This window comes from Centrocercus urophasianus, unplaced genomic scaffold (assembly GCF_019232065.1).
Source record: "Centrocercus urophasianus isolate 14NV4802_14NV808 unplaced genomic scaffold, USGS_Curo_1.0 seq_21, whole genome shotgun sequence".
NCBI classification, from domain to species: Eukaryota; Metazoa; Chordata; class Aves; order Galliformes; family Phasianidae; genus Centrocercus; species Centrocercus urophasianus.
In genome coordinates this window covers 10193262-10220293 of record NW_024884767.1, presented here as the reverse complement: position 1 = coordinate 10220293, position 27032 = coordinate 10193262, and the positions used below count along the sequence as shown (strand labels likewise).

The following is a 27032-nucleotide window of genomic DNA, read 5'->3' as shown; positions in this document are numbered from 1 at the left end:
AGTATTCATCCACAAACAGAACCAAATCTTTTCTACAGCCATTTCAATTATACTAGCAGCTTCATACCTACCTACAAACAGGCCTATAACAATGCAAGGCATCCTTTTGTATGCCACTCATCCCATCCCTAACTCAAGTCCACATCCCAAGTGAATTAATTTATAATGTATAGTTTACTTATACACAGCAACAAAACCAAAATCCAACTACACTACTCTAAGTCTCATTTCCAGTAATCTCCAACTGTATGTGAGAGCTGCTCAAACAGATGAGCATTTCCTATTGCTGAGACAAGTCTTTTTTCTAGTTTGATTTATTCAAAATAAATTATGACCTAAGAGCTTCCACCATTACCACAAACCGAAGCCAACTTCCTCATGAAGAAAACAATATATACTTAAAACAGTTTATGCCTTCCTCAAACAAGGTTGAAAACACTAACACTGTTATTACAACACCTCATCTGACTAGCTCCACAACGGGTTGCTTCAATTACTGTCAGTGTCTTAACCAGTAACCGTTTAAGGATGACCAAGCTACCTGGGACAGACTCTGCCTTCATTTCTGGCTCCAATACATATCTAGGTAACTGAGTCAATCTCCTAAGGTGTTTTTGTTAACAGATTTTTTTTTTCTCTATAATTTACATTGAGGACCATAAAATTATCCTCTACAGAGATCCGCGCTTGAATTTTTAACTTCACTAACCATGCCTTTGAGCTCCTGGGATAAGCAAGAAAAGAAGAAAGTGTACTATTGTTACCAAATTCAAGTATTGTACTTCTTTATGTCTCAACACCACTATTTCTATTCAGAGATCACTAACATATAGGAAAGAACAGCCACTAAAAATTATTCTCCACTTATTGAAAGTCAGCAGTGTAACTTTTTTTTTTAAGCAATAAAAACCAGAATACAATCACAAGATGTACCCTGCTTGTTGGATTAGTTTAAGCTATCATTAGCAAAAATAAAAGCTCAGTTAGTAAGTCTTCACTGTACCGTTCCACACAACCTCTTCACAAAAGGCATCCGAGAACAGCTGGTCAAAATCTTTTGATAAGATTCTGATTCTGACTCCAGAAATGACTTGCATAACCACAAAAATATTATTCATTTCTCTCTTCAAGTAAGTATTTCTATGCTGATTAGTTTTTTCTTCAAATTCCTTTCCACCATTTTATGCAACATTTACTTCTTATCTTCCTCTCTTTCTCATTTTACACTTATTTTTTGGGCAAAATAGGGAAGAAGGGAAGATGGGAGTCCAAAAATGGCACAAAAAATTATTGATAATATTTAAAACACTCCCTCACTTTGCCAGAAACCAACAAACAAAAATAGTTTTTAATAAGAAACAAAATGAACAAAAAATCCACCAAAAACTTCTGTCACACTTCTGGGAAGAATTGTTTTTTCCCCATTTCTAACACATTGCAGTTCCCCAAACATAGAAAGGTCTAAGCTTTTTCAGCTTCATCTACATTCTCCACCTGTGTGCAACTCATCCATGAATCACAGAATCCTAGCATGGCTTACGTTCAAAGGGATCTCCAAGCCCACCAGCCCCAATCCGTGCCATCAGCAGGGCTGTCCCCACCAGCTCAGCTGCCCAGGGCCCCATCCAAGCTGGCCTTGAACACCTCCAGGGATGGGGCAACACAGCTTCTCTGGGCAGCTGTGCCAGGGCCTCACCACCCTCTGAATAAAGGATTTTCTCCTAATATATAAATAAAATATCCTCTCTTTCAGTTTAAAACAGTTCCCCCTTGTCCTGTCACTATCAGGCCATGTAAAAATACAATCCCTCCCCTATTTATAAGCTCCCTTTAAATACTAGAAGGCTACAGTGAGGTCCCACTGGAGCATTCTCCAGGCTGCACAAGTCCAGCTCCCTCAGCCTGTCTTCGTAGGAAGGGTGCTCCAGTTCTCTGATTGTCTTTGCAATTGTCTGACAGTTCCATGTATGGAATCAATACTTTTTTTGCCTAAAGACCTGCTCTCTTCTTGTTAGGCAGGAGCTGATATCCAAAGCATACCTCATTACCTACCACTTAAAAAGTCTATACACTTCATAGGGTACCATGCAAAATCTCTTCTATGAGTTTGCATTTTGCCTGTTAACAGCACCCTTTGCTGCTTTCTAAGTATCTTCTGGGTATTCATCTACCACTAAGTGTTAACAGCTTTCAAGGAAAATACACAAAAGAAAACAGTTCTAAAATTTTCCTTCTTGCAGATGCAGCTTAGTATCTAGATGTACTTTTTTTGTCCTCTGTATTGAGAGCAAGAGGAATAATTACTTTTATTATCATTACATGTTCACATTTTAATCTTAATCTCACGATTTCACTGAAGTTCTCTAACAAGACAAAGGGCTGTTTTTCAGGAGTGTGGATGGAGTTAGATGATCCTTTTCCCACTGGCTATCAGTACAAGCTCTGCATTTGAAAATTTTCTGCAATTTAAATATTGTTAAGAAGTAAAGCCAGCACTGAGATATTCTAAACTCAACTGGTGACAGGACAAGTTAATGGGGTATGCACGAATGAGGATCTAAAAATCATCCTAAAATACCATGCATACTTCTGTTTTTGATGCAACTTCTGATTTTTATTAACAATCAAATGAAGCTGCTTTGTGGACAAGCTGCCTGCTCTATGTTGTTTTTTTTGGGGGGGGAGTTTTTTGGTTGTTTTCAATCAATATATTAAGTGGCACCTTAGGAAATTAAATTCTTGCTCTGAGGCACCTCTTACCATTAGAGTCCTCCACTTCTTCAGCAGGAGTGTGGTTCTTGGAGGTGTGGTGGGCGTGTGAGGCTGCAAGGTTGACAATGCGGGGTCTTGGTAGTGTCAGTGCTTTCCCATGCACTTTCAAGGAATGCTCTTTCAGCTGGCTGATTGTCATGGTGGAAAATGAGCAGGAGGAACATTTGTAGGCATGTTCACCTGGGTGAGCGAAATACAGGCAAGTCATCAGCTCACAAAAGAAACAAAATGGGGCCCCCATACTTCTACTGAACTTGGCAGTAAAGTTCACATGGACTCCTTCAGCACCAGACTGATCCCTGACTGAACAAGCTATGTGCATTTCCTTGCAGGAACAATCTGGAGTTTGCTCCATTTCTTGGACAGCTGTAGATCCTTGTAAAGTGGTCGATGCCAAAAAATAGAGACCAAAGTAATAGCATGCCTGCATTGCATGGTATGAGAAGAAAACAGACTGAGATGAAAATGGAATCACTGAACTACAGCCTTTCCAAACATTTTGGGGAGCACAGCAACTATAGAAGGTGAAGTCATTTGTTTCTGCATGCAGCTTAAAGAAGCAAGATGGACTAGAAAATGCTAACAGAGGTCCCTCAAAAAAAAAAAAAAAAAAAAAAAAGTGCAAAAGAAAAAAGAAAAAGGCATTTACATTTGAGAAAGGACACATTTTCCTTACAAAAAACTTGCCACTACGCAGGAATAATCTGCACAAAACTGGTAACCAAGTCAAGGTCGGTTCACAACAAGAAGCAAACATGGCAATACCAAGAAAAGTGCATATCTGCAAGGCTATGTGAAAGCATGTTATGAAAAAGCACCAAAAGAAGTGAAGGAACAGAAGTAATGAACGGTAGTGAATTTAATTTTGAACACATTCCAAGCTACAGAGACAGCAAACAAAGGGAAACAAATCCTTAGATAAGATTTGTTTTGCATTAAGCATGGAGGCAATTGGAAGACAAAGTGAAACTCTCCCAACAGAAACAATGTGATTTTATACAGGTGCCAAGCTATTGTTTTGGAATTGCCACTTCCGTGTACAAGAGTAACACTGGCCACATATGAGTTGTACACAAAGAGCCAAAACTAATATTGGAGTGAAATATTCATGAACAGTAACAGAAGAACAAGAGCTCTGGTAATGAATGAGGCAGAATATGTTTTCCATCTCTCAATAAATTTAGCAAACATGATTCTCAAACAGCATCATTTCTGACAACCACAAATACCTGAACCAAAAGGGAACATGTAAACATGCTTATTGAAGCAAGTTGGAGTAAGCACACCTGAAAAGATCAGCAACCATTATACAAAAAACATAGCACTCAGATCTCTCTTCCAGAAAAACTAATCTAATTTTTGGGATAAAACACAAACTCTCAGAAAGCCTCTTTCCATACATCTGAAAGAGTCCAAACTGACGAAATGAGAAATTGTCTCGTGTGTGTTCAAATGGTATTCCTCATCTGCATATCACATCAGAGTTACGTATTAGTTTTATACAAACAGGAAAAAAAAAAAAACACATTTTGCATACCACATACAAAAACTTACTTAATGGAACAGCATAATACAAGGCCACAAGAAATTCCCGAAGTATATATGGTTAGTGAAATACAGTTTGTCAGAATAAGAAACTGTGGGACAACAGTGAGCACCAACCATTAGCTTAAAAGCATCAGAAGACATCAAAAGGAATACAGGATGATTATATATTAAGAAGTCTGGAGACAATTAATACATGTATCCACTACTTATCAAAAACAGCTCAGCAGAATATCAGCATGAAAGGATGTATTTTATTCTAGAGGCAAGACTATAGTTTTGCTCATTAGAGTGCATTTTCAACTGCTGGTTTTGCACTTAAAAAATAATCATAATAATATACACACAAATAAATGCATGTAGAAATTTGAGGGGAGAGGACAGTATCAACACCTGATATATATTTGGAGTATTATGTTCCAGATTTCACAGAATGTGAGCAGAGCCACACTACTCTGGCCTTTAGAATTTTTCTTTAAAAAACTTTAAAAAAGTTAAAGAACTTTAAAGATCTCCAGGAGACTCTAGACAAATAAATGAAGGGATATAGAAATTTCTATTTCTAAATAAACTGATAATAAGATGATTGACAAGAGAAAAAATGGCAACAAAAGAGGTTTTGAAAACCCCTGCATCACTGAAAAACTGGGGAATCTGAAGAATATTCTTCATTGTGTGTTATTCAGTAGTATGTATTTCTGAAGGACTAACTCTCAAAACACAACAAAGCAAAACTGAGTGAAAAACATCCAAGTAATTTTCTGTGATGAGAATATTTGTTTGGTAGAAATGGACTGAGGCAGAAACAGATCATAAGTCTTTGAAAACCCTATTACACAAGTCATTGTGCAAAACACTATCCAAGCAACCATGAAATTGTGTTCTCATATGATACAAAATATGGTCCTTCAAGGACTGTCCACTAGTCAAGTTCAATAGCATGAATTCATAATAAATAAAACAATACATGAAGAGGAGTATGAAATAAGTACCAGTTGCGCGCAAACTTTGGCTCCAAAATTCAGGCAGGTTCAAACAAGGTAACGCAAAGAGTCCAACTTTACAACAGCATAAAGGAAACATTCTGTTTGGTGAAGATGAAGATCTGTGTCATCTTCATACAGGATGTGGGATTTTATAAACAAGAACTGCTGCATATCGTTGGACTACCTAGAAAGTATAGAATGCCATAGTCCCATACATAATGAGGCTGGTAACAGACCAGCTAATCAACAACACCCATTGAAGTACAGAAAAGGGTCCTGGCACTAACTCTGCGACATTTGAAACCAGTATCAGAAATTGAGTGCAACCAAGATCATCAATCTCCACTACATTTTGTCAACAAAAAACGCCTTGAATCAGGGGGTGATAGTTTTCTCTAAAAAAAATAATCAGTAGACAGTTATGAACTCTTCCTGCCTTTTCTACTCCTTTTCACACCTTCCTCCTCCACTCCAACTATAATGAGTATAGAGTATAGTGTGACAAATAATAAGACAAGGAACATACTTCTACCCATGTGTCATCTGTTCCAGTAGTTTCTATGTCTGAGTAACTGGAGACAACTGGTCTAGTTCGTGTTCTTTTTAGATCAGTCAGTATCCTATTATTTGTATTGAAGTGCATGTTTGGACTGCAGTTTGGGAAATGTTTTTTCATCTTTTTTAACCAGAAAGATGCAACAATAGGGAACACAGACAGCAGTTCTTGACTCCAATGTTCTAATAAGCCTTCAGCACATAATGTATGATGATGTCAAGAGTGTAGGGCCAAGGACAGGAGACAAGACATATCTACCAGGAAATTTTGAGTCTCAAGCTTTTTAATAATCAAAGGTGCAATACTCTGTGATGACCTATCCTGCATGACACATCCCCTTCCCAATTCTGGTTCATCAGCACCATGTTTGCATTCATGTATTCTACAACACAACACAGAGAACTACCATGTGTGATAAAAGAATGATGATGTTCTGCTGTATATAGACCTGACGTCTGCAGTATTTGGCTTTACTATGAAAGCCAAGTGAGAGTCTCCCCAAAAAACATTCAGTTCACAAGCCTTTTCCCAAGTAAAGCACAAATATAAATATAAAAGAGCAAAGTTAAGACACTGGTGTAAGCAGACTGAATAAGTTCATTTATCATTTACAACAATGAAAATAGAATGGGCCATTCATGAACTATTCGTCTTGTTTAAAATTCTTGTCTTTCCAAAAACATTCAAACTTTCACCAATTCCAGTAAGTACATAGGTTGCCCAATCCTGATTTGCCATAAAAATCTTACCCAAATTTGGTGACAAAACACGGGATTCAAACCAGCATCTCTGATGAGCAACAAGAATACACTGGCCATTTCTGTTGCTGGACTGCTAAACTAAGAGAGAAAACTTACCAGCATGAGCCTTGAGTATATGGGTTTTCAGGCGGCTATTGTAAGAGGACTTGAATGGGCACAATTTGCAACGGAACGGTTTATGGTGTCCATGATGGGTCTGCATATGACGATCCAGACTTGAAAAAGAGAAAGACAGAAAAGGGAAACATAAAAGAGTAAAACATTCAAGCTATCCCTCTAAATGCAAAGTAAAACTTAGCAATAATAAGTTAAATAAGAGGAATATGAAGCTCTTCTGCAATCTCTTTAAACTCAAAGGTCTGCCTACAGAATAAAGCAGAATCTAATCTGAAGAAAAGAAGCAGAGCTAACACCAATTCTGTTATGCAGAGAGCAAGCCACTTAAATAAACTTCTAGGACAAGATTAGTATAAATTAAATTATACCTGATCCAGACTTGAGAGACCAGCTGATAGAAACAAGAAATGTACAAGAACAGTAGAATTATCACTACAGAGATTTATTTTCCTGGCAGACATTTTTGTGAAAATACGCCTCTTTTCTGTCCTCTTGATGGTATATAGATTAAAAAAAAAAAGATATTTTTGACCAGCTTTAATGAGGAAGCCTTCTTTTGGTTACAGCAAAAGCAGATTAGCGATCCTACTCTGGGGAGGATGCCAGCAGGCTGCAGTTGATGAGTTCCGGGATTAAAAGGCAACAGAGTTTCAGGAATAACAGTGAGGGAGATCCTGAACAAAGCTCAACAAGAGAAGAAGGGGTGACTATGAGCAGCCTCAACTTTCTTCACAGAAATTGACAGCCTGAATATAGGGGTATGATCACAACTTAGTCTCTCCACAGCTTCTTGTAACAGCTTAGAGAAATTTTGAAAGGAAAAAGGGCACTTCCCACAGTTTGTAAAAAAAGAACAAATTCATTGTAAGTCCTGCAGAGCTGTTCAGCTCCCACATTTTGGATCATAGTCCTCAGTTCACAATCTCAAGGTGGTAGGCAGGTAGCCTCAGCTTGTTTTGTAAACTTTTCTAGTAAAGCCTCTTCCTTGAAAACACTACTGTTTTGTTATTATGGTTAATTTCAGTCTCCTTACGTGTGGTGATGGAATGAAAAGGTAGTGCAGATTGGAGAACTGTTCATTTGAAAAAACTATCCCCCCATTTACCAATTTAATTCTAGACACACTTCAGGCTTATTTCCTTCTGCTTTACTTTGATCATCATGTTTTTATGGAGGATCAACATGCAAGTCAAGTGTAGGCTGTTCCAGCCTACTCTCACTACAGATTGTCATTGGATCTTTAGTACCACACTGTAGCACTTGAGACAGAAAATCCCTGTTTACAAGAGCGCTAAAGTCTCTATATTCAAAAATTTGATGGCAGTAAAAAAAAAAAAAAATTAGAAATAAATTTGTGTCTCCTTTCAGGGCCAGTTTATACAAATATAAGTTTTTTAAAAAAATTGAGGATGAAGTTTGTGGGAAGACAAAATGTACAGCTTTTCTAGGCAAATGGGGAAATAAATGTCCCAGATACTAAGACACTTGAACAGCTGAAGTTGCAGAATTTCCAGGTCACAGACTGAACCAAGGGCTGAGCAACAGGTGGGAAGGTGTGGCTAATCCAGGGAGCTCAGGTGCAAGTAGTGCACATGAGTGACCAGAATGGGTGGAGCCTCGCAGTATCTCTTTGGATGAAAACTACGCTCCTCTTGAGCTGGTACTGGTTGTTGGAAGGGGTAGGCCAGTTTTTCTTTATTACCTGCTATTGTTTAAATCAAAAGCATGTTTTAAATAGCCAATGATCTTACTGAACAGTTAAACAATCTGACAAAGATGTGTACAATACATATTCAAACTATTCTGTAATACATACCTTCAAGTGTTTTACATAGTAATACTTAAAACTGTATTCATGATCACACACATTGCCAGCACCATTCTTCCAAAGGCAGGTTAAGATTTGGTAAGATTTAGAAGAACAGTAGATTAATTAAATACTGATTTGGTTTCTTTCATAAACTTTATTTCCCAAGAGAGTAATTGCATCAGAAATAAAAGATGAAGACCACCTTGACAACAGCAGCAACACTTATTATCAAATGAAGATGACAACTGTGAGTCATTCACCATTTCCTGGCTTACCAACACTTCTACTCATAGGACAATAGTTTATTCATTCCTAAGGTAGGTATTCATTCCTAAAAACTCTAAAAACAAGTCTGATTTTTGAAAGCAAACCAGCTGATTAGGCAAATAGTAGGCCTACTGAGGTCATTCTCAGTGTCAGCCTGGGCTAAGCAAGGTGAAATATGCTCAGTAGTATCCACTCTTTCTCCCTTCCCCCCCCATCCCCTTTGTCACTCTTGACTGCTCAATCCCATGGATCTTTTCAACCTGTGTCATCAGCTTGCCATGGCATACCAAAAGAAATCTTGGTTTTTAATGTAAGGTGTATAAAAATGCATTTTACTGTGCTTTCCCTCCCACATGCATTTAATTGCAGTATTCACCAAATTTTAGAATGTATCTGATGGTGTTATGAATGCCTATAGTGAATGACCACGTGGAGTACTTCTGTTAAGATAGTAAGGAAGCAGCTCTCTTCCCAGAATCTAGAGAATGTTTGTCACATGTATGATGTGTCACAGAGGAAACAGACAGTTCTAAATGTCTTCAGAAAAGACCCTTTTACCTCCTTTTTGGCATATACGTATATTTTTTTGAATTCTCATATATATATATATATATATATATGAGTGTTTATATATATATATATGTGAGCTTTATAATTATACATCATATATATATTATATTTATATACAATTATAAAGCTGATGGCAAAATCAATTGCTAGGAAGAAAATCAGAAGGAACCTGCCTATTTGTTATGACTTCATATTTCCATTATGCAAAATGAGACAAGGAAACAGGCTGATGAAGTCACATATGCCATGCTGGCATGAAACTGAAATGTTTGTAGAGTGAAAACTGCACATCATGCTTAAGGAAGAAAAATGTCAATTTTTAAAGGAAAGTTTATGATAGCTATTTAACATGAGAAATGAAAACTCAATTGTCAGAAAGTTGTAGTCATTGCGAACAATATAGTTGTGCACATCGGAAGTTCACTATATATTAAGGATTAAAAAGAAATGTACTTCACTCTTATTCACTTGCCAAGTCGCATGCATTTGGCAGGGTTTCATAAGTGGTGGGATTCACAGTTTACCTGCTGAAAGCAGCTGTGTTATTTGCTTGCATGCAGCAGAAAGGGGCTTAAAAAAATAAAAATCAGGCTATATAGATGTGTCCTTTTATAAGCAAATGCACACAAAGATAGTGCAGAAGACACCCAAATGCTGAGACAAGTGTTGCTCAAAATCAGCTTGAGGTTGCTTTTCAGTGTCAACCTATGAAACAGTAGTTCTAGTCAGTGCTTCTTTTGAAAACAAAACAAAAAGCCACAACTTACTTGTGCCTGAAAGCAGAGACAAAGGAGCAATACTGGCAGCTGTACTTGTCTTCCCGGGTAAACATGGCCAAAGCCAAGTGACTCCTCTCGTGAGATCGCAGACCCTGCATAGACATCAAAACCCGGTCACACTGGCTGCAGTAGTAGCCCCCAGGTCTGGTTTCATCTTCCAAGAATGCTCCAGATTCAGCTTCTGCAAATTCCAGAATGCCAGGGTCTTTGGCTCCCTCAAAACCCTCCAAAGTTGTGTTTGAAGAATCTTCAGCTTCCTGCTAAAAAACACATACCACCCCAAAGCCATCAATTCTCTCTCCCTTCTGCCCCTCAGGCTTTCCCATGTGCTCATTTTAATACCTAGCTTTCCCACTACGCTATTTTTCTAAATATATCCCTATTAATGGCTTCCTGAAATATGGGCCTACTCTTGGAGGGAAAATAAAAGTCTCCTGATAGTCAAATAAAGCAAAAAGACAAGAAACTGAATCAACTTTCAATAATCTCTAGATGAATCTTCTAGACCTGATCAGTGAAAACTTGCTAAGATATAGAGTAAGTTCACTTCAGCTCATTTTCACATAGCTTTACAGTATAGCTACTCTACAAACTAAATCTACTCTGCTTTACTACATAGTTGCCCATTAGAGTCAAATTCACAAGAAAGTGCTCTAAGATTCTAGAAATCTTCTTAAAAAAATAAACCTAAGTATTTTCTTATTCACTTTCTTAACTCTTCTGTCCTTTCATTCCTCTGAACAAAGCACACACTTTTACAGCAACTTTAAAAAACCTGTAAGAGTATGTATCATGTTCTTTTAGCCTTGGATTTCAGATTTTGTTCCCAGCTGCATAGTATCTTTTCATTCAAAAGATGTCATTGATCCCACATCAAATTCATATGAGAAGCAGGGAAGAGAGGAAATTGTCTGAAAGGAGAGAAGCCTCCCAGTCTGTCAATACTGTCAGGTAAAGTAAAGGAAGGGCAGCTGTAGGGCAAAGAAAGCTCTCTGGAGGAAGCATAAGCTAGGCCTTGAAGGATTCTGCTTCCTTACAAATCATAGCTGGTGTCATGAAAAAAGCATCCTAAGTCATTGAGACTTGCAGCAGGAATCTTTACCAAACTGCAGCACAAGGAGAAGGAATACACAGCTACTTCCTACAGCCTTATTGTACTTGCTCTGTCTCTGCTGATATATAGAAATCAGGCTGTGATGCAAAGCATATCCTTGGAGATGTTCCAGAAGACAACTTTTTTTCACAGGGAGAAAGGAATGACATTCTTACAGCTAATAGCCTGAATGGTACCACTGGGTCAGCTGGCCAGCTGAACGTTTTGTTTGGAGCCAGCAAGGAAATTTCCTGTAGAAAGGCATACCATAAGCAACTTCATCCGTCTGAATGTGCACACTTACTCTTCTTTAAAAAAAAAAAAAAAAAAAAAAAAAAAAAAAAACAGCTCTTTCACGGTTTAACTAAGTAGCAAAGTAGCCCACAATAGCTGAGAGAAAGCCTCCTGCTCATAAACCAAGTCTTTCGGTCATCAGCGACATCAACTCCTTTGCGGCTGAGAAGAAATGAGAATTAAATAGTCTTCATGCCCCTAGATCAAGAGTGGAAAAAAGTTAAAACATCTTAAAATAAACAGCATGCACTGCAAGAATTAGATTAAAAAATCATTCTGAACTGGAATAACTGGAATGAATTGGAATAACAGTCAACTACACAAGAGGCCTCCACAACTTTTCAATGAGTGCTTAATTTTAAACAATGCAAAAAGTCGCTGTCGCAGTTTTAAAATTCTCACCTTTACCGTAGCTGACACAGAAGAGACATTCCCATACTGGACATGTTTGCGGAGGTGATTACAAATGGCTCGAAGTGTTGGATGGACTTCCACACAAAATTTACACTTGTAACCAACCACTTTCCGCTCTTTAAGTTTTGAAACATCTTCCAGGTGTCCAAAAGCCTATGAGTACACAAGCACAGATCAATTCATACATTGAAGTGCTTTGCTATCTCATTTTTAGGAATACAGACTAGATTTTACAGCTGGAGAGAAATTATGCTTAATGTACAAATCAAGTCTTGAGGAACAGCAAGGTCAATTTTTGCTGATGTCTATTAATGCCTCCATAATAACAGGGCTGGACATCTGCGCAACTGAAACTTTCAGTTTCAGCATAACAGTAGTACTCCAGAAGACAATGCAATTTGACCTGAAATTGTGCTCTTTCATGACACCTCTACTTCCCCAGCAGCTGCGAAGATATTTTCTGCAGCAACTGTATTCCTCAATAAAGCAGAAAGAATGGAGTGTGTGAGCAGGATAAAAGAGTACAATTTGTTTTTCTGATTATGGGACACTTGTCCAAAGCTTCAGTCATCAGACAGATTTCTGTCATACTAGCATTTAGTGGTTTATAAAAGAAAGTTACTATAATAAACATGATTGCGAAGTAAACTAAAGAGTTATCCAGTGATACACTTAAAATGGGAATGGGACATTTTATAAAAAATCTAATACATGGCTGCCTTGCAACAAAAGAACAAGGAACTGTGAGATCCAGATGGCCTTCCAGAAGGGTAGGAGGAAAGTAAGATAAGGAGAATATTGAAGGAAGCAGTTAGAAAGCTTAGGGCCTCCCACGGAACCTAGGGAGGGGTGGAAAACGAAGGAAAGGATGAGGAAATTAAAGCAGAATGTGTAATTGACTTATGGAGCTCAACTGGCAAGCTGAGTCATTCATTAGCCTGTGGTCATTTGGCTGTCAAACAGAACATGCAAGTGGGCATTAGTAACAGGCAGCCTCTTGGGGTGCAGAAGGGTAGTGTTTTTGTTTTTCTCTCTCAGCAGGGAAGGGAGAACAGGGAAAGAGACCAGACACAGATCCTTACCCTCTCTTGTTTGAAATCTGCAAAAGCACCATCTGCGTATTTTTGCTTGCTTAGAAGCTGCTTCCTCCTCTCCTGACGTTTGGCACGTTTCTGGAACTCCTCATTGTGACCATTCAAGTGTGCAGTCAGCTCTGCTGTGCTATGCAATTTCATATCGCAGTGCTTGCACTGGTAGACAGCATTCTGAGAGCGGGTGCCACTTCCCAGTATGGTGAAGTCTCTCTTCAAATCCTTGCTGTGGTGGTCAGTGTAATGCATGCACAGCAGCTCCGCTGTGCTGAAGGACAGCTTGAAACATTTTATGCACCTGAAGGGAAGCCACTCAATTTCCTGAGTCTCACTCTCCACTTCAGGCTTCTCAAACTCATTCCTCTCCTCAGCTGGAGTCAGCTTTTCATGCTCATCAGCATACACGGCAGTGAAGTAACCCCCAAGCTTGCTTGCATGCTGCTTCTTCGGGAAAACACCAGGGTGACGCTTCATGTAGTGGGACACAATGCCCTTTTTGCTGAAGGACTGGAAGGAACAAAGCGAGCATTTCTTCTTCTCTACAGCTCTCCTCAGTTCCTCACTTAACTGAGGAGTGTCATCTTTGGGAGGAGATGGAATGATCACTTTATTGGGTTTGTCGCTTACTGTCCTGGAGGCTGCTAAGCAATGAGTGTAGTAAGCATCAATGTCATGTCTTTTCTGGTAGTGTGCCGCAAGCCCTTTGCGAATAGGGTTGGTGTAGGAACACAAAGCACATTTGAAGAGGTTGTTCTTGCCCTCTGGCTGTGCCCGGACATTGTTATGTTTGATGCGGTAGTGCCTGGCTATCCCCTTCCGGGTAGAGCAAAAATATTTGCAGAGCTGACACCGGAAAACTGTGTGAGACACTAAATGAGAACTGGAGAAATGAGGCGCTGCAACAGAGATTTCTCCAACATCCTCAGCAGCAATTTCTGGAGAGGCCTTGATTTCAGTCACCATGTCTGGCTCCAGGGAAGCAGATACTTTTGGTGGTGACTGGGCAAAAACATCAAATTCAGGCTGATTGTGATATTTCTCATAGTGAATTTTGAGCTTCTCCAGTGTTCCATGAGTGTAAGGGCACAGTTTGCATCGATAAGCACCATAGCCTTGCTTAAAAATCCTACTCGTCTCTTCCACATCATTCTGAGTAATATCAGTTGACTGCTCCACATCATGCACAAAATCTTCAGCAGTGACCTTTATTGACGGGTGCCGCTTCTGGTAGTGTGTGAGAACGCCATGAATGCGTGTGTTGATGTATGGGCAGTGTCTACACTTGTACACGGCCCCTGGGTTAATGTCTATATCCTGAGCAAAGTCTGCAGCTTTCACCTTCATGCCAGGATGTTTTTTGCCATAATGTGTCAGAAGTCCATGCAAGTTGTTGTATTCAGACTGGCAAACTGTACACTGATAAGGAGTAGAGGAGATGGCGGGGTTTGCAGAAGCCAGCTGCACAGTTTTTTCCTGGGAAAGGCTGGGATCCTCTGCACACTCTGCTTCCTGGTCCATCTGTGAGGTTGTTATCTGGTCTTCAGAATCCATCCTGACCCCAGCTTCATCAGACTGCGTGCCAGATTTCTCAGCAGCATCTTTCTCCTTGATGATATCTAGCAGCACAGATTCATCCCCATTCATAGCCCAAGGGTGAAAAGCTTGGTAGTGATTAGTAATATCCCAAATGGAAGATGCTTCAAAAATGCAGTCTCTGCATTTATAGGTCTTTGCTTCTGCTGGCAACACTAGGGCAGGAGGGGAGGGATCGGGACCTGCCCAGAGTTTAGTGGCCATGTAAGTATAGTCAACATAATGCTCAGGATGTCTCCTTTGGTAATGCACAAGCAAACCACTTGGCTCTGTGTGTGAATAAATGCACCACTCACAGTGATAACCAGCCTCTATCAAGCCATCCAAAAATGCCCATCTCAGAATAGATGTAACCGTGGCCTTCAGATTTGGGTGATCTTTCTTAATATGCTTCCTCAATGCATAGAAGTAAGGTGATGTATAGCTGCACTGCCTGCACTTGAGGGCTCTCAGCTTGGACTTGTCCCGTTCAGTGCTAGAGGTATGAGCAGACACACTGCCAGATGATTTCTTCTGGCTGCGATCACAAAGGCTTCTAATGGTGGCTGTATGCTGTCTAATCACATCTGCATTAGCTTTGAAGTCACGATGCTTCTTTTGATAATGAATAAGCACTCCTTTCACGGTTCGGTTTCCATAATCACAGTGTTGGCAGAAAAACATTTCATTCTCAGGAGGATTCACAGAGGTTTCAGAACCACCTCGGCTCAACTGTTGCATTGACACTGGTGGCCTCTGTATACCAGGTGGCAGCTCACCAGCCCTCATCATTGCTGCAGTGGGAGGTGCCTGTCTGATATATTTGGCAGTGACCTTTATCTCTGGGTGCCTTTTCTGGTAGTGGACAAGCACTCCCACAACTGAGCGGTTGCTGTATGAACAGTGTTTGCAATAGTAAAGTTCAGTAGCAAGGTCTGGGGGTGGTGGTGGGGGAGGTGGAGAAGCCAAGTTGGACAATTTTGGGGAGACGGGTGTTCCCATCTCAAAAGACATCTGGGCCAAAGCAGAGCCCCTATCAACAGAGACTACACGCATTGTCTTCTGAATTCTGAAATACGATGCTTTTTCTTCGGGGTGCTTCTTCTGGTAATGAACCAAAACTGAATGCATATTAGGGCTTGCAAATGAACACACATCGCAGTCATAAACAACCACACTATTGACTGAAGGTTCCTTTTGATTTTCACATTCAGGGCTAAAACTCTTGGCAGCACTTTTGTTAAAGCCAGCTGGCACACCAGCCCCGCGAGCCACGGGGGTAGAAGTTGCCATAGTTTTTGGAGCAGAATTCAAGATCTCTCTTAGTGTTTGAGACTCTGTATTTAGTCCTTCTTGCTGCTCAACAACATAACTTGAAAATATCATTGCATTGTTAATTTTCACTGTGGGATGCATTCTTTGGTAATGTGGCATCAGGCTTCTAACATTTGGGCTTGTGTAAGAGCAGAAGCGACAGCGATAGATCAAATCAGAATGATCAAAGTTCAGTACATTCATAGCTTCAGGGTGATGCTCTCCATAATGCTGCTGCAAGTCTTCAAAGTTTGTGTAGTCAATATAGCACTCAAGACATCGGTATACTGCACTATGATCATTGGGATCCAAAATATACCTAAAGCTGAATTTAATATAAGGATGCATTCGCTGGTAGTGGGTGCTAACACTCCGGGCAGATTTGTTGCTGAAATCACAGTGTTTACAATAGTAAAGCCTGCCAGAGTCATTGAACTCTGCATTCTCGTTGTTCTGATCAGTACCATACATGTTTGACTGGCCCCCCAGAACAGAGGCATTAGGACTCTGATGTTCCTTCATGCTGACGGAAGAATAATAATCCTCCTCATCTTCTGATAGAGTGAGCTCAATCTCTGCTCCATTAGCAGAATTGTAATCATGCTGCAAGCTTCTGAAGTTTGTCTCCTTCTGGGAATCATTAGCCTCTCTTCCCCACATTTGCTGTGGAGCATAAGAACTGGAAACTTCTATCATTGGTTCTGTTTGCTCTTCTTCTCTGTCTAACTCCACTTCTATCTCCACCTCATTGTCTTCCTCCTCTTCCTCATCATCCTCTACATTAATCACAGCATCTTCTTGCTGTTTATTTTGGCTGATTTTGCTCTGCAGATTACTCGCTATTTCATCAATTCTAGTTCTCTTTTTCACTGGCGAGAGATCTAAAGGGAAATCGTTTGACACCTTCCGAGGGGCCTTTGCAACAAAATTATTTTTAGATGAGAGCCCAAGGATTGAGGTCTGGCTCTTTTTCACTGTGCTGGCAGATGTGTGAGCATCTGCCTCACTCTCTTGCGGTGCGTTGGATGGTGGTCCATCGTATTTTGGCAAGTTGTCACAGAATGAGTGCTTGTGCTGCTGATGAACTCTCAGGCCTTTTAAAGTTGTGGTGGAATAGTTGCACATTGTACACTTGTATGGATGCTGTGAGTGGGGCTGGGGTGATTGCTGTTGTTGCTGTTGCTGCTGCTGCACTGGTTCCATCATCCCAGCAGACTTCCTACCATTCACATTTCCACTCTCGTATGACACTGTGCTGTCATTCAAAGAAGAGGCAATGCTTTCAGCCTGAGAATTCACAGTGTCCCAGTCTGATGTTGCACCTGTATGGCATTGCTTGTGGGCACCAAGTTTTAATGAACTCTTACAAGTAAAAGGGCATTCATCACACTTGTATACAGCTGTCTTCCCTGACAGGTGGATGTTCTCAATGTGACGGGAAATGCTTCTGCGGTGCATCGTCAGGAAAGGGCAAAAAGGGCACTGGAACCTGTTCATATACCTTCTAAAGGGAATTCCCTTTGTCTCCAATAGTTTGTTGCCATCGGATCCCATCAGCTGCTCTGCGGACATTCCTGTGGTCTGGTGATCCATGGAGTTCAAGCCATTCTCGCTGTCCATTTCATTTAGCTCTTCATCTGAGCTGGAGTCATTTAGCATACTGTTTGTTTCCAGGTCAGCAGAAGAATTTGTCATATCAGCAATTCCATAGCGGGATCTGTCAGACAAATTAACTATGCTCGAGTTGTGAGGTGACTTAGGCTTCATTTGAGGGTAAGACACAGAAGAAAACTTGGAAGATGTAGAAGAGTTGGGCCTGATAAGGGAATTGCCCATAGAGCTCCTGAAGTTTGAGACATTAGCATTAGACATCTCACGTCCCGTTGTGTTCATGGAAATATAATTAGAGTTTGGGGAGGCATTCTGGGCACTCTTATTCTGTACATCAGGTGCACTGGTTCCTTCTTGTTGCTGCCTCAGGCTTGACAGTATTTTCACCATGCTGCGGTGCTTCTTCATCATGTGGTCACACCAGCGCTCCCTTCGAGGTGTCTGGTAGCTGCACCATTCACAGCAAAAGTTGCCCCTAGACTTTGTCAGGGGCTTGACCATGGACTCCAAAATGCTCCGCTCCACCACCTCTGCAGGCAGCTCCTTGCAGGGTTCCTGCACTGGCACAGAAGCAGATGTCGATTCAGATATAGCAGTGGAAGCTGCAGGGGGAGTTGAACTCTCTTTCAGGTTGTTTTTGTGATACATTTTCTGGTGCTTAATAATCCTTGCACGCCTGGGTGACTTGTAGGTGCAGAACTGGCAACTGAAAACTTTGCCAAACCCTTCATGCATCATGATGTTGTAATTTAAGGAACTAGCGGAGGGTGGCCCCACTGAGCTCCCCCCAGCCTGTGCTCCATGAACCTTGCGTGTATGCTCTATAAGGAGGTTTTTGGAACGGAAGTAACGCACACAGAACTTGCACTGGAAAAATTTGTTGGTTGGTTTAGGATTTGGAGCCATATGCTGACCATAGAAAGTCTGGCTCTGGCTATAGTAACTTCCAGTTCCCATCTGACTTGTTGCATTTTGCCCTAAAATGAGAATCAAGGTGAATATATAAATAAATTATAAAAAAAAAACAGAGGCTTTTTCTCCACCCACCCTGTATGGTTAAGAATACAACTGCACCCTGTACAGGTAATAATCACACCAGGATTCTCTCACTGATTTATGGTGAGATCTATGTATCTGGCAATGTTCAGAAAAATGATGACTGTGCAGAATATGTACACACATATGATACTGTGCGCAGGCTGGGATAGGCCATTTCCAAAATCATCTTCTATGGGGGAAAAAAAAAAAATCTAGTATACTAATAAAATTGAAAACTCTGAGGAGATTCATGGTGATGAAGAGCAATGAAAAACTGATGAACAAAAGCATTTTGAAGCAACAAATGAAGATCAGCTAAGAAATAAAACTATCCTCCATATTTGTACTTGCAGAAAAAGCTGTGGTCAGAACCAACATGCCTGAAGCTAAATACCTGTTTTGTTGCCACAGCAGTAAGGATAACATAATTTTTACAGTCAAATTAAAAGTATTAGCTAAATATACACTGAAGTAAGCCACATGTGAAATAGGAGGTTAGAGTTGAGATTTACCTGCTATTTCATCTGCAATTGTAAATTCATCCTTTACAGAAGAAAATTCAACTTCAGTCTGGTTGCTAGCATTCATGGAACCAGACCTTGGCTGGCTAGGACTTTCCTCAGAGACATCAGTTGGCTGCAGAAAAGCAGTGTGAACATCCTGGATGTGAGCTTTTAGGTCTTCATAAGATGGAGCTCGAAAATCACAGCCATCACACTGCAGCACCTCCATGATTCAAGAATGATCTTTTACATGAGAAAATTCTACAGGAGAGAGAAGATGTGAAGAAGAAATGTTTTACAATAGTGCCATTTAAAGGAATTCTAAGAATAGGTAAGGTCATGTTTGTAAAGACAGTAGTTTCCAGAGATTCCATAACTACTTCAGTGTAAAACTCAATCAGTACTTACTACGAGAAAAGGAATCAGTTAGGATTCACATCAAGTCCTACCTAAGTAGCTCACATGTTGCTGACTAAACACTACAGTCAAGTTGCTGACAAATAACTGTTGATTCAATGGACTTTGTTCCCTTGGCTTTTCCATTACACTAGACAGAAGTCTGTTTTGTTCAAAGACCAGAACTTGTACACTACAGAAAAAGCAAATTACTTCTAAACAATCACACATTCAAAATTACATTCAGAAAACAATGGCTTCTGCATCTATGTCCCACTCTAACACATCTTGGAAGATGAAAAAGCACCGTCTGCTTTACTTTCAAAAGATTAAAAGCCTCCAAAGAAAGAAAACTGCGTTTCTGCTCAACACTCTGATAGTACTGATGTTGGTGGAAAATCTAGACACAAATGCAAGGTGAGATACAGCTACTCTGTGAACTCAAGGTAGAATGGTTTGTTCTGCCTCAACTCCACCAAGGCTTTGTGAGAGATGACAGGGAATTTCATAAATGTACATAGATGTCTACTGAGTGAAAGTCAAGTGGACAAAGCCAGGCTCTTTTCAGTGGCGTTCAGCGATGGGGCAAGAGGCAATGGGTAGGAACTGGATCATGGGACATCCCAATCTGAAAGTGAACAAAAACTTCTGCTGTGTGGGTGACAGAGCACTGAAACAAACTGCCAGAGGAACTGTGGAGTCTCCTTCCTTGTAGACATTCAAGATCCATCTGGACACTTTCCTGTGTAACTTACTGTTGTAGGGAACATGCTTTAGGAAAGGGTTTGACTTGATCTCCAGAGGTCCTTTCCAATCCCTACCATTCTGTGATCTCTGTTCTTTGGTAAAATGTATACTGCTTCATTTGAGCACATTCTGGAGACATCACCTTTGTGAGATATTTGGGAGAAGGTGAGGACTGTAGGAAGATAAGGGAAGGCAATAGGAATAGGGATATTGCTGAAATACAATGGAAACATGTAACAAAGACTTATCCCAGAAACACTATGGCTTTCTTGATTTATCCATATGCCATGGATACCTTGAAGTACCAAGTAACATAAGCCATGGCAACACGAAGTACAGAGGTTCAGCTTGTAAAACAGTTAACTCTTGTGTCAAGAGTTGTATATTTAAGCACTGCCATAAGGGTGAGGAAACACAAAGCACGAGCAACACAAAAGCCTTAGACTCTCCTATTTCACACAATACTTAGGCACCAGAGCAATGGGTGTTTAAATACTCTATGTTAACAAAATAATTACTTCTTCAGTTTCCACATGCTCTGCTGGGCTGGGGATAATCCGGTCATTCCAGAGGTCCAAGGTACAAGAGTAGCCCAAAACTCTAAAAATTTCATGTCTATTTCATGTACAGAGTACAGAGCTACTTCTACAGTGAGAAGGCTCCAAAACATTAATGCACTGAAATAAGAGAGGATATTGCATCAGGATTTTATATGAAAGAATGTTTCTTCTGATAGCCTGCTAAAGTAAACTTCTAGTAAGTCAAATTCTGGAGAGTCTGAGCACACAGGCTCTCCACATATTTACCTACGGTTCTTTGCAGGCTGCACTATGTTCCTCCCTCCCCACCACCCTCCCTCCCACCACCAATATAGAAAATGAACGGTGTACCAGCTTCTATTCGGATAACAAAGTTACAATAATCGAGATACTCGAGCCTTTATGTGCAAGCACCAGACCAAATTGTGTGGAAGAGGTTGCTATCTGCTCTGGATCAAATTACAGCAGTGAGTGAAGCCCCACCCCACGTCTCCTTTAGCACAGTCCATTAGACCTGAAAACAAATTTTTCCATGGAGCAGACGACTCCTGCATTTAGAGCACTTCACAGAAAAGCAGATCATCCAGTTTTCACTACCCATCCCCCCAAGCTTAGTCCTTTCATCTCAGCCAAACAAGCCACAGCTCTGCTGAATGTGTTTATCACACTTTCAAGAGATATGAGCCCCTGCGTCACTGAAGCTTTAAGACTCACTAAGCTGCCCTAGTCCTCTGAGCTTTGGAAGCAGCCATTTTAGCTCAGACAACTCCAGCACTGAGAGGCTCATAGCTTCTCGCCCGCGCACAACATGGCCTCACTTATCTCAGCTTCATCTCAAGCACACCACGTTTGTTTTTCTTCTTTTTTTCCCCTTTTTTCCTCCACTTCCTTGAGTGATGCATGAAAAATCAGCATCCCCAAGACACAGCTGCACTTCTCCTGCACGCCTTGCACCCCAAACCATGTCGCTGCCGTCCCCCTGCTCTGCCCAAGCAGCACCTTCTCTCCCTGAGCAGACCGCCAGCAAGTATCTCCCACGGTTGGTTCCCTGTCCCATGGATGACAAATGTGACAGTTCAATCAAAAAAACACGGCATTACAGCATCAAGACTCTGGTCCAAGCTGTCCTACAGGCAAAGGCAAGGCAGAGCCGAGCCTCCCAGCAGGAGGAGGGCTCGGGGCGGGGGGGGGGGGGGGGGGGGGGGGGGGCCGGGGGGCCTCCAGTCCCTAGGGAGCCCTCCAGCCCAGCGCAGAAGACACACCACCCCGCTCCCCTGTCAGATTCCAAAGTCTAATGACCTTTGTTAATCACCAGCCAGCCCGTCTGCATCAGCAAACCCTGCCAGCAGACACACCCTTCAACACAAAGGCTGTAGCTATGCCTTTTAAGAGAGGTTCTCTGAAAGCTCCATTGTGTGGAAGAGAAGAAAAACAACACACACACACAAATCTCTCTTCCCCCCGTCTCCAGCCCCCGAAAAACTTCAGACCCTTTAGAAACACCATCACAAAGTGCTTTCAGCTCAGTGTCTCTTTTAGAAGCTTCAGGACAGCTTACAAAATGGAAAACCAGGAGAGCAAACCTGAAGTTCTGAAAAATAGAATGCTGGGAGCTTCAAGAGATAAAAAAACATCACCATTCCACCTGCAGCAGCCACAATTCTTTCATACGCTGATGCTTGGAGAAGTCATCCTCAATGCTGGCTTTCGTCTGGACAATCTTAGAGCAATAACACTACCTTTCTGCTACAAATCAGAAGGAGCAGTTGAGAAATCACTAATTGCTGCTGATTAAAATCTAATGAGGACTTTCTAATGGGTTCTAGCTTGTAATGTCAGCAGGAGCTATCTCACAAAGGTAGCACCAAGTCATAGACAAGGTTAATCTTATGCTGTTACGAGGAACAAACATCAGGCAATGCTCCATGGATTTCTATTTTATGTTTTTTGCTGGGTATCGTGCTGAAAGCAAGATGAACCAATGTGGTGAGGAATTCTGCCCTATCGTTCCCACATTTTTTCTTTAAAATTTGAGCATTTTACAAAGATGAAGAAAATCAGAAACTGGCAGTCTGAGCTCATATATCAAAAGAAACTGAAACACAATGTGTGTCTTTCTTCTTCACTGTCTGCATGGAACATGGAACAGAAAGATCCACCTACCCACCAGGGAAGAGCATTGTCAGTGCAGATGTTAATACACTGGGAAGATGTACAACCCAAGCAAAGGAGATAAAGCAAGATTTGCCTGTTTTTCAGTCATTACCAGCTAAAACAATACTTTCCATACATCAAGCAACACTACCTTCTATTTTTAGTTTGCTTAATAAAAAACACATTCCATAATCCCTTAAATTTTCACATAACACTTAAAAAAAAAAAAAAAAAAAAGAGGGGGAATGAAGGCATAGGTGAGAAGGGAGTTATCAAAACCATTAGCTCAAAAGCAGAAGAGGAAGCCTGGAAAGAAAACAGACAGACTGAACAACAACAAACAAACACAACCACCATGAAATGAATCCATAAATCCTACAATCCCTCTAACACATTCACAGACAATCTGTTGAGAACCACATTGCCCAAAGATAATGTGATTTCTAAAATACTCTTACTAACGTGATGCTAACCTCACCAGATTATTAAAATGCCATTGTCTGACTTAATTTGCATTTAGAACCTCTTGATAAAATGTATGGCTTTAATGTTTAATGTGGAGAAGAGGTATACTCATTTCCCTCAGGAGCAAAAAGCTCCCAAAACATTGAGTGCTAGAGATTCTGAAAGCCATGTCGTTTTAAAACCCAAAGTTGAGGTGTCAAGTTGTTTTCGACATCCTTCTCTAGGCTCCTAAACATGCGAGGAGAACATCAGAGAGACAATTGCATTAGATTTCTAGGTTTTTGAAAATCCAAAACAAAAGATAATTGTGCTTGTTGAACAACAGTCATTACAGAATTTGGCAGCAGCCAAAGTGGTACAAATCATTATGTTTAAGTTTGGTTTTAAAGCTTCAAAATACAAAATTAATTGTGACGCCTAAGGCGCTGACCTCAAAATTGAGCTTCTGTGGTTGACTACCCACCCGTTGTATTTTGAGAAGGAGTCAGCAGTGCTTCTAGAAGTTAAGAATATGCACATGCACAACCACAACTGAAAAGGTCACTCAGACCACACACGCTGTGTGAATCCAGCTCAGTATTGGTAACGCTACATTTAAAATAATCACCAGAATTCCAAGCCTTCCTACAGGCAGATGATCAGACACCTCTTCATCCCTACCTCATATAGGCACATTGCACAGTTTTTAACTTACTGCTGAGGAGGAGCTGAAAAAAAAACGCTGAGATCCTGGCGCTACTCACATGGCTACGGAAGCAGGAACACCGCCAAGCCTGCTTTCACCTGACAGGGCTCCCAGGGAGACACAGCATGTGTCAGGGCCCTGAAGGCACTCACTAGCTTTGCTGCCCAGCAATCTGTGCCTCTGCCAAGCTCTCCCATGTACTAGAGACCCATTCCAGCCCCACTGAGGCCTTTATCGTCCTCCCCAAGGCACAGGATTGACTGTTAGGTCCTCAGTCATGTCCAGGGGCTGTGGGTCTGGTCTACAGCTACCCACAGCCCTGTCCCCAAGGAGATGCCCCAGTGCCTGGGCCCTGTGCTGTGTCTTGGGAGAGTCCCATTTGCCCCTCATCTATCAGTGTCTGAACAAAGTGTACTCATCGAGATTGGAGTCACAGATCACACTGAACTCACTGGAAACTTCACTGCTGGTCTTATTTTTTTTTTTTTTCTTTCTTTCTTTTTGTTGTTGGAAACTAAGCCACCAGAAAGAAACTACCAAAACACTACAGAAAAGTGACTCACAGGCAGCTCACCAGAGACAAAAGCTTTTGAGAAATCCCACGGGCAACGCCACAGAACAGGCATTCCTCCCTCCTGCAGAGGCATGGGTTTCAGGAGGCGCCTCTGACTACAGCAGTGAGGGCCTCTGCCAGCGGTACCACCCGCGCTTCTCTCAGTGCCTGGTTCAACTCATGTATCGAGGGGCTGCTAGTCTGATGGTCTCACTAATTTGCTTTTGCCTCATTTATTTATTTAAGGTGAGACTCTTTTCATAACACAAGATAGCAATGGAGGAAATAGGCAAAACAAGTAGAATCATAGGAACAGTGCAGAATTTGAGGAATTGGAAACCTGAAGGCTATTCCAACAGCAGGAAGACAGCTTCATCTTTAATTTATAAGAATAACTCAATGACTCCGCACTCGTCAAGTTTTGAAGATTCCTGGTCCTCTGATGGTTGACTTTGGAGTCACTTGTTCAAACTCATATACGCCGAACTTTAATACTGTTTCTTTTCCACCCTTTTTTTTTACCGGGGCAGACGGGGAAGAGGAGGAAGGAATCTGACAGAACTTAACACTGATGAGACCCCATGGGTTGGTTGCAACTGTTCACTCATATATATGGTAAATTTTCTTATTTTCATGTAAGTATTTACAGTAAGATATTATCATTGGGTATAGGTTTTACTGTCAAAATTTCCATTCTTATGTCCAGTTTAGGACCATTTATGGTTATTATCAACAGTTATGCCTATGAGAGTAATATGTTAGCTGAGATATGAGGTTTTTAAGCTGCTGCCCCTTTCTTCCAATAAATATTTTACCAGTGCATTCTCATTTCTGTTGACCTACAATGTCATTCATAGCATATTAAAACACAAGATATTGACACTTTTCAGGAAATAAACTTCTTTTAGAGATACATTACAACTGAGTGATAAAAACAATTACCTAAACTGATCTAAATATTATTTATTGACTTTCCCCAAAATATATACCCAGAATGCTGAAGCTCAAGTGAGCTCCAGGTTGGATTCCACACAAGAAGAAATCTTCCTGCTATACTTTCTTCATACATAATACTTGTCAGAAATCTTGCTGTCACAGAAAACCCTGATGACCAACTTCCTTCATCCCTCTATATTTCAGTCATAATTTCATTTTGTTACATCTCCATACTTCAGTGCGTGTATTCACATATCTGATACCATACTAGGGGTTGGGTCATTGCAAAGCTACAGCATAGCTTTCAAAACAATCTGCACTGAACAAAATATAAACACATTAGTCTTTCAGCTTATAGAAGGCAGCTAAAAAGTGCTGGTAGCTGCCCAGAAGCATAGATGGCTTTTTCAGTTCCAGGGAAAAAAAAAAAAAATTACAGAACCTCTGGTTATTTTTTCTTTGAGACATTAGTAAATACATAAAACAACCAGAAACAGGTTTAAATGATAAATAACATTACTACCAGCTTTACTGATTCCTTGAGCCTAGGTTTTAGAAAAATAAAATCAAATACAGGAACACTATAACATTTTAAGCAATATCTAGAGGAAAAAGACTATAATCCCTAACCTCAAGAAGACATAGCAAGTGAAGATTATCCCACTGCAAAAAAGAAAACTTTCCTAGAAAGAAGGTCAAAGAGGGAACACTTAAACTTGAGTGTTACTTAAAATAAATTCGAACTATTATATAAGTAACTTAAATACAAAGATCCATGAGGTAGGGAGGAGCATTATTGTTGCAAGGTACCTAAATACTTGTGGCTTAATTTTCAGTTCTCACAAAGAATTTGTTTGTTTTGATTTTTGTTTGTTAGTTTTTGGTATCCTAGACTATAAATACCTATTTGTTCTTAAATTCCTGAAGGATACTTTCAAACTTAAAAAAAAAAAAAAAGATTCAAATGTGATGGCACTACTTAATTGAAAGGCAAATTAAGATAGCATCTTACAATTGTGTATGTTCCCTTTGTGAAGGTTATCAGTCAGCATGAGCAATTGAGTTGTAGCAAGAACTTCAGGCCTGTGAGAAGGTTATCAAATATCAAGTGCTTTTGCTGTAAACAAAACTAGGGTGTGTTTTTTCTTGTTTTCTAAATTATCTTTATGGCAAATAATTAATTTTTGTAGAAATCAAGGCTCTTTAGATATCGAACAACTGAACAGTCAGAGTAGGACCTTTTTCTTATTAAGTATGCTGCTTCATTTACTGTGTGAAAGTAGTTGTGGAGGTGCAAATACACACACAGTTTTGTCAGCTTTTCCTTTAGTCCACCAGACTCAATAAACAGAGCGCTGCTTTGGCTGTGTGTTATAAGAAGATGCAGCAACTGTACTAGGAAAGGTGGGTAATTCTGATCAGATAGGATCCTTCTTTTCCACAGATAAACTTCGCTTCCTTTTT

At 40.5% G+C, this 27032-nt stretch overlaps 1 protein-coding gene across 4 annotated transcripts in view; it reads right to left on the bottom strand.

The window, feature by feature from the left end:
- ZNF462 (zinc finger protein 462) overlaps positions 1–27032 on the bottom strand; it is an 89452-nt gene that overhangs the window by 31278 nt on the left and 31142 nt on the right. For 2 of the 4 annotated variants that reach the window (XM_042823014.1, XM_042823016.1), the window contains exons 2-7: positions 19103–19354; positions 13047–18529; positions 11953–12117; positions 10152–10255; positions 6717–6835; positions 2761–2952 (exon numbers count right to left, since the gene is read on the bottom strand). In XM_042823014.1, the coding sequence (XP_042678948.1) occupies positions 2761–2952; positions 6717–6835; positions 10152–10255; positions 11953–12117; positions 13047–18529; positions 19103–19322 (6283 nt within the window). In that variant the 5' untranslated portion in view covers positions 19323–19354. Of the gene's footprint in view, positions 1–2760; positions 2953–6716; positions 6836–10151; positions 10256–11952; positions 12118–13046; positions 18530–19102; positions 19355–22420; positions 22486–27032 lie in introns of those variants that run through there. The other 2 variants (XM_042823015.1, XM_042823017.1) reach the window with 2 other exon arrangements.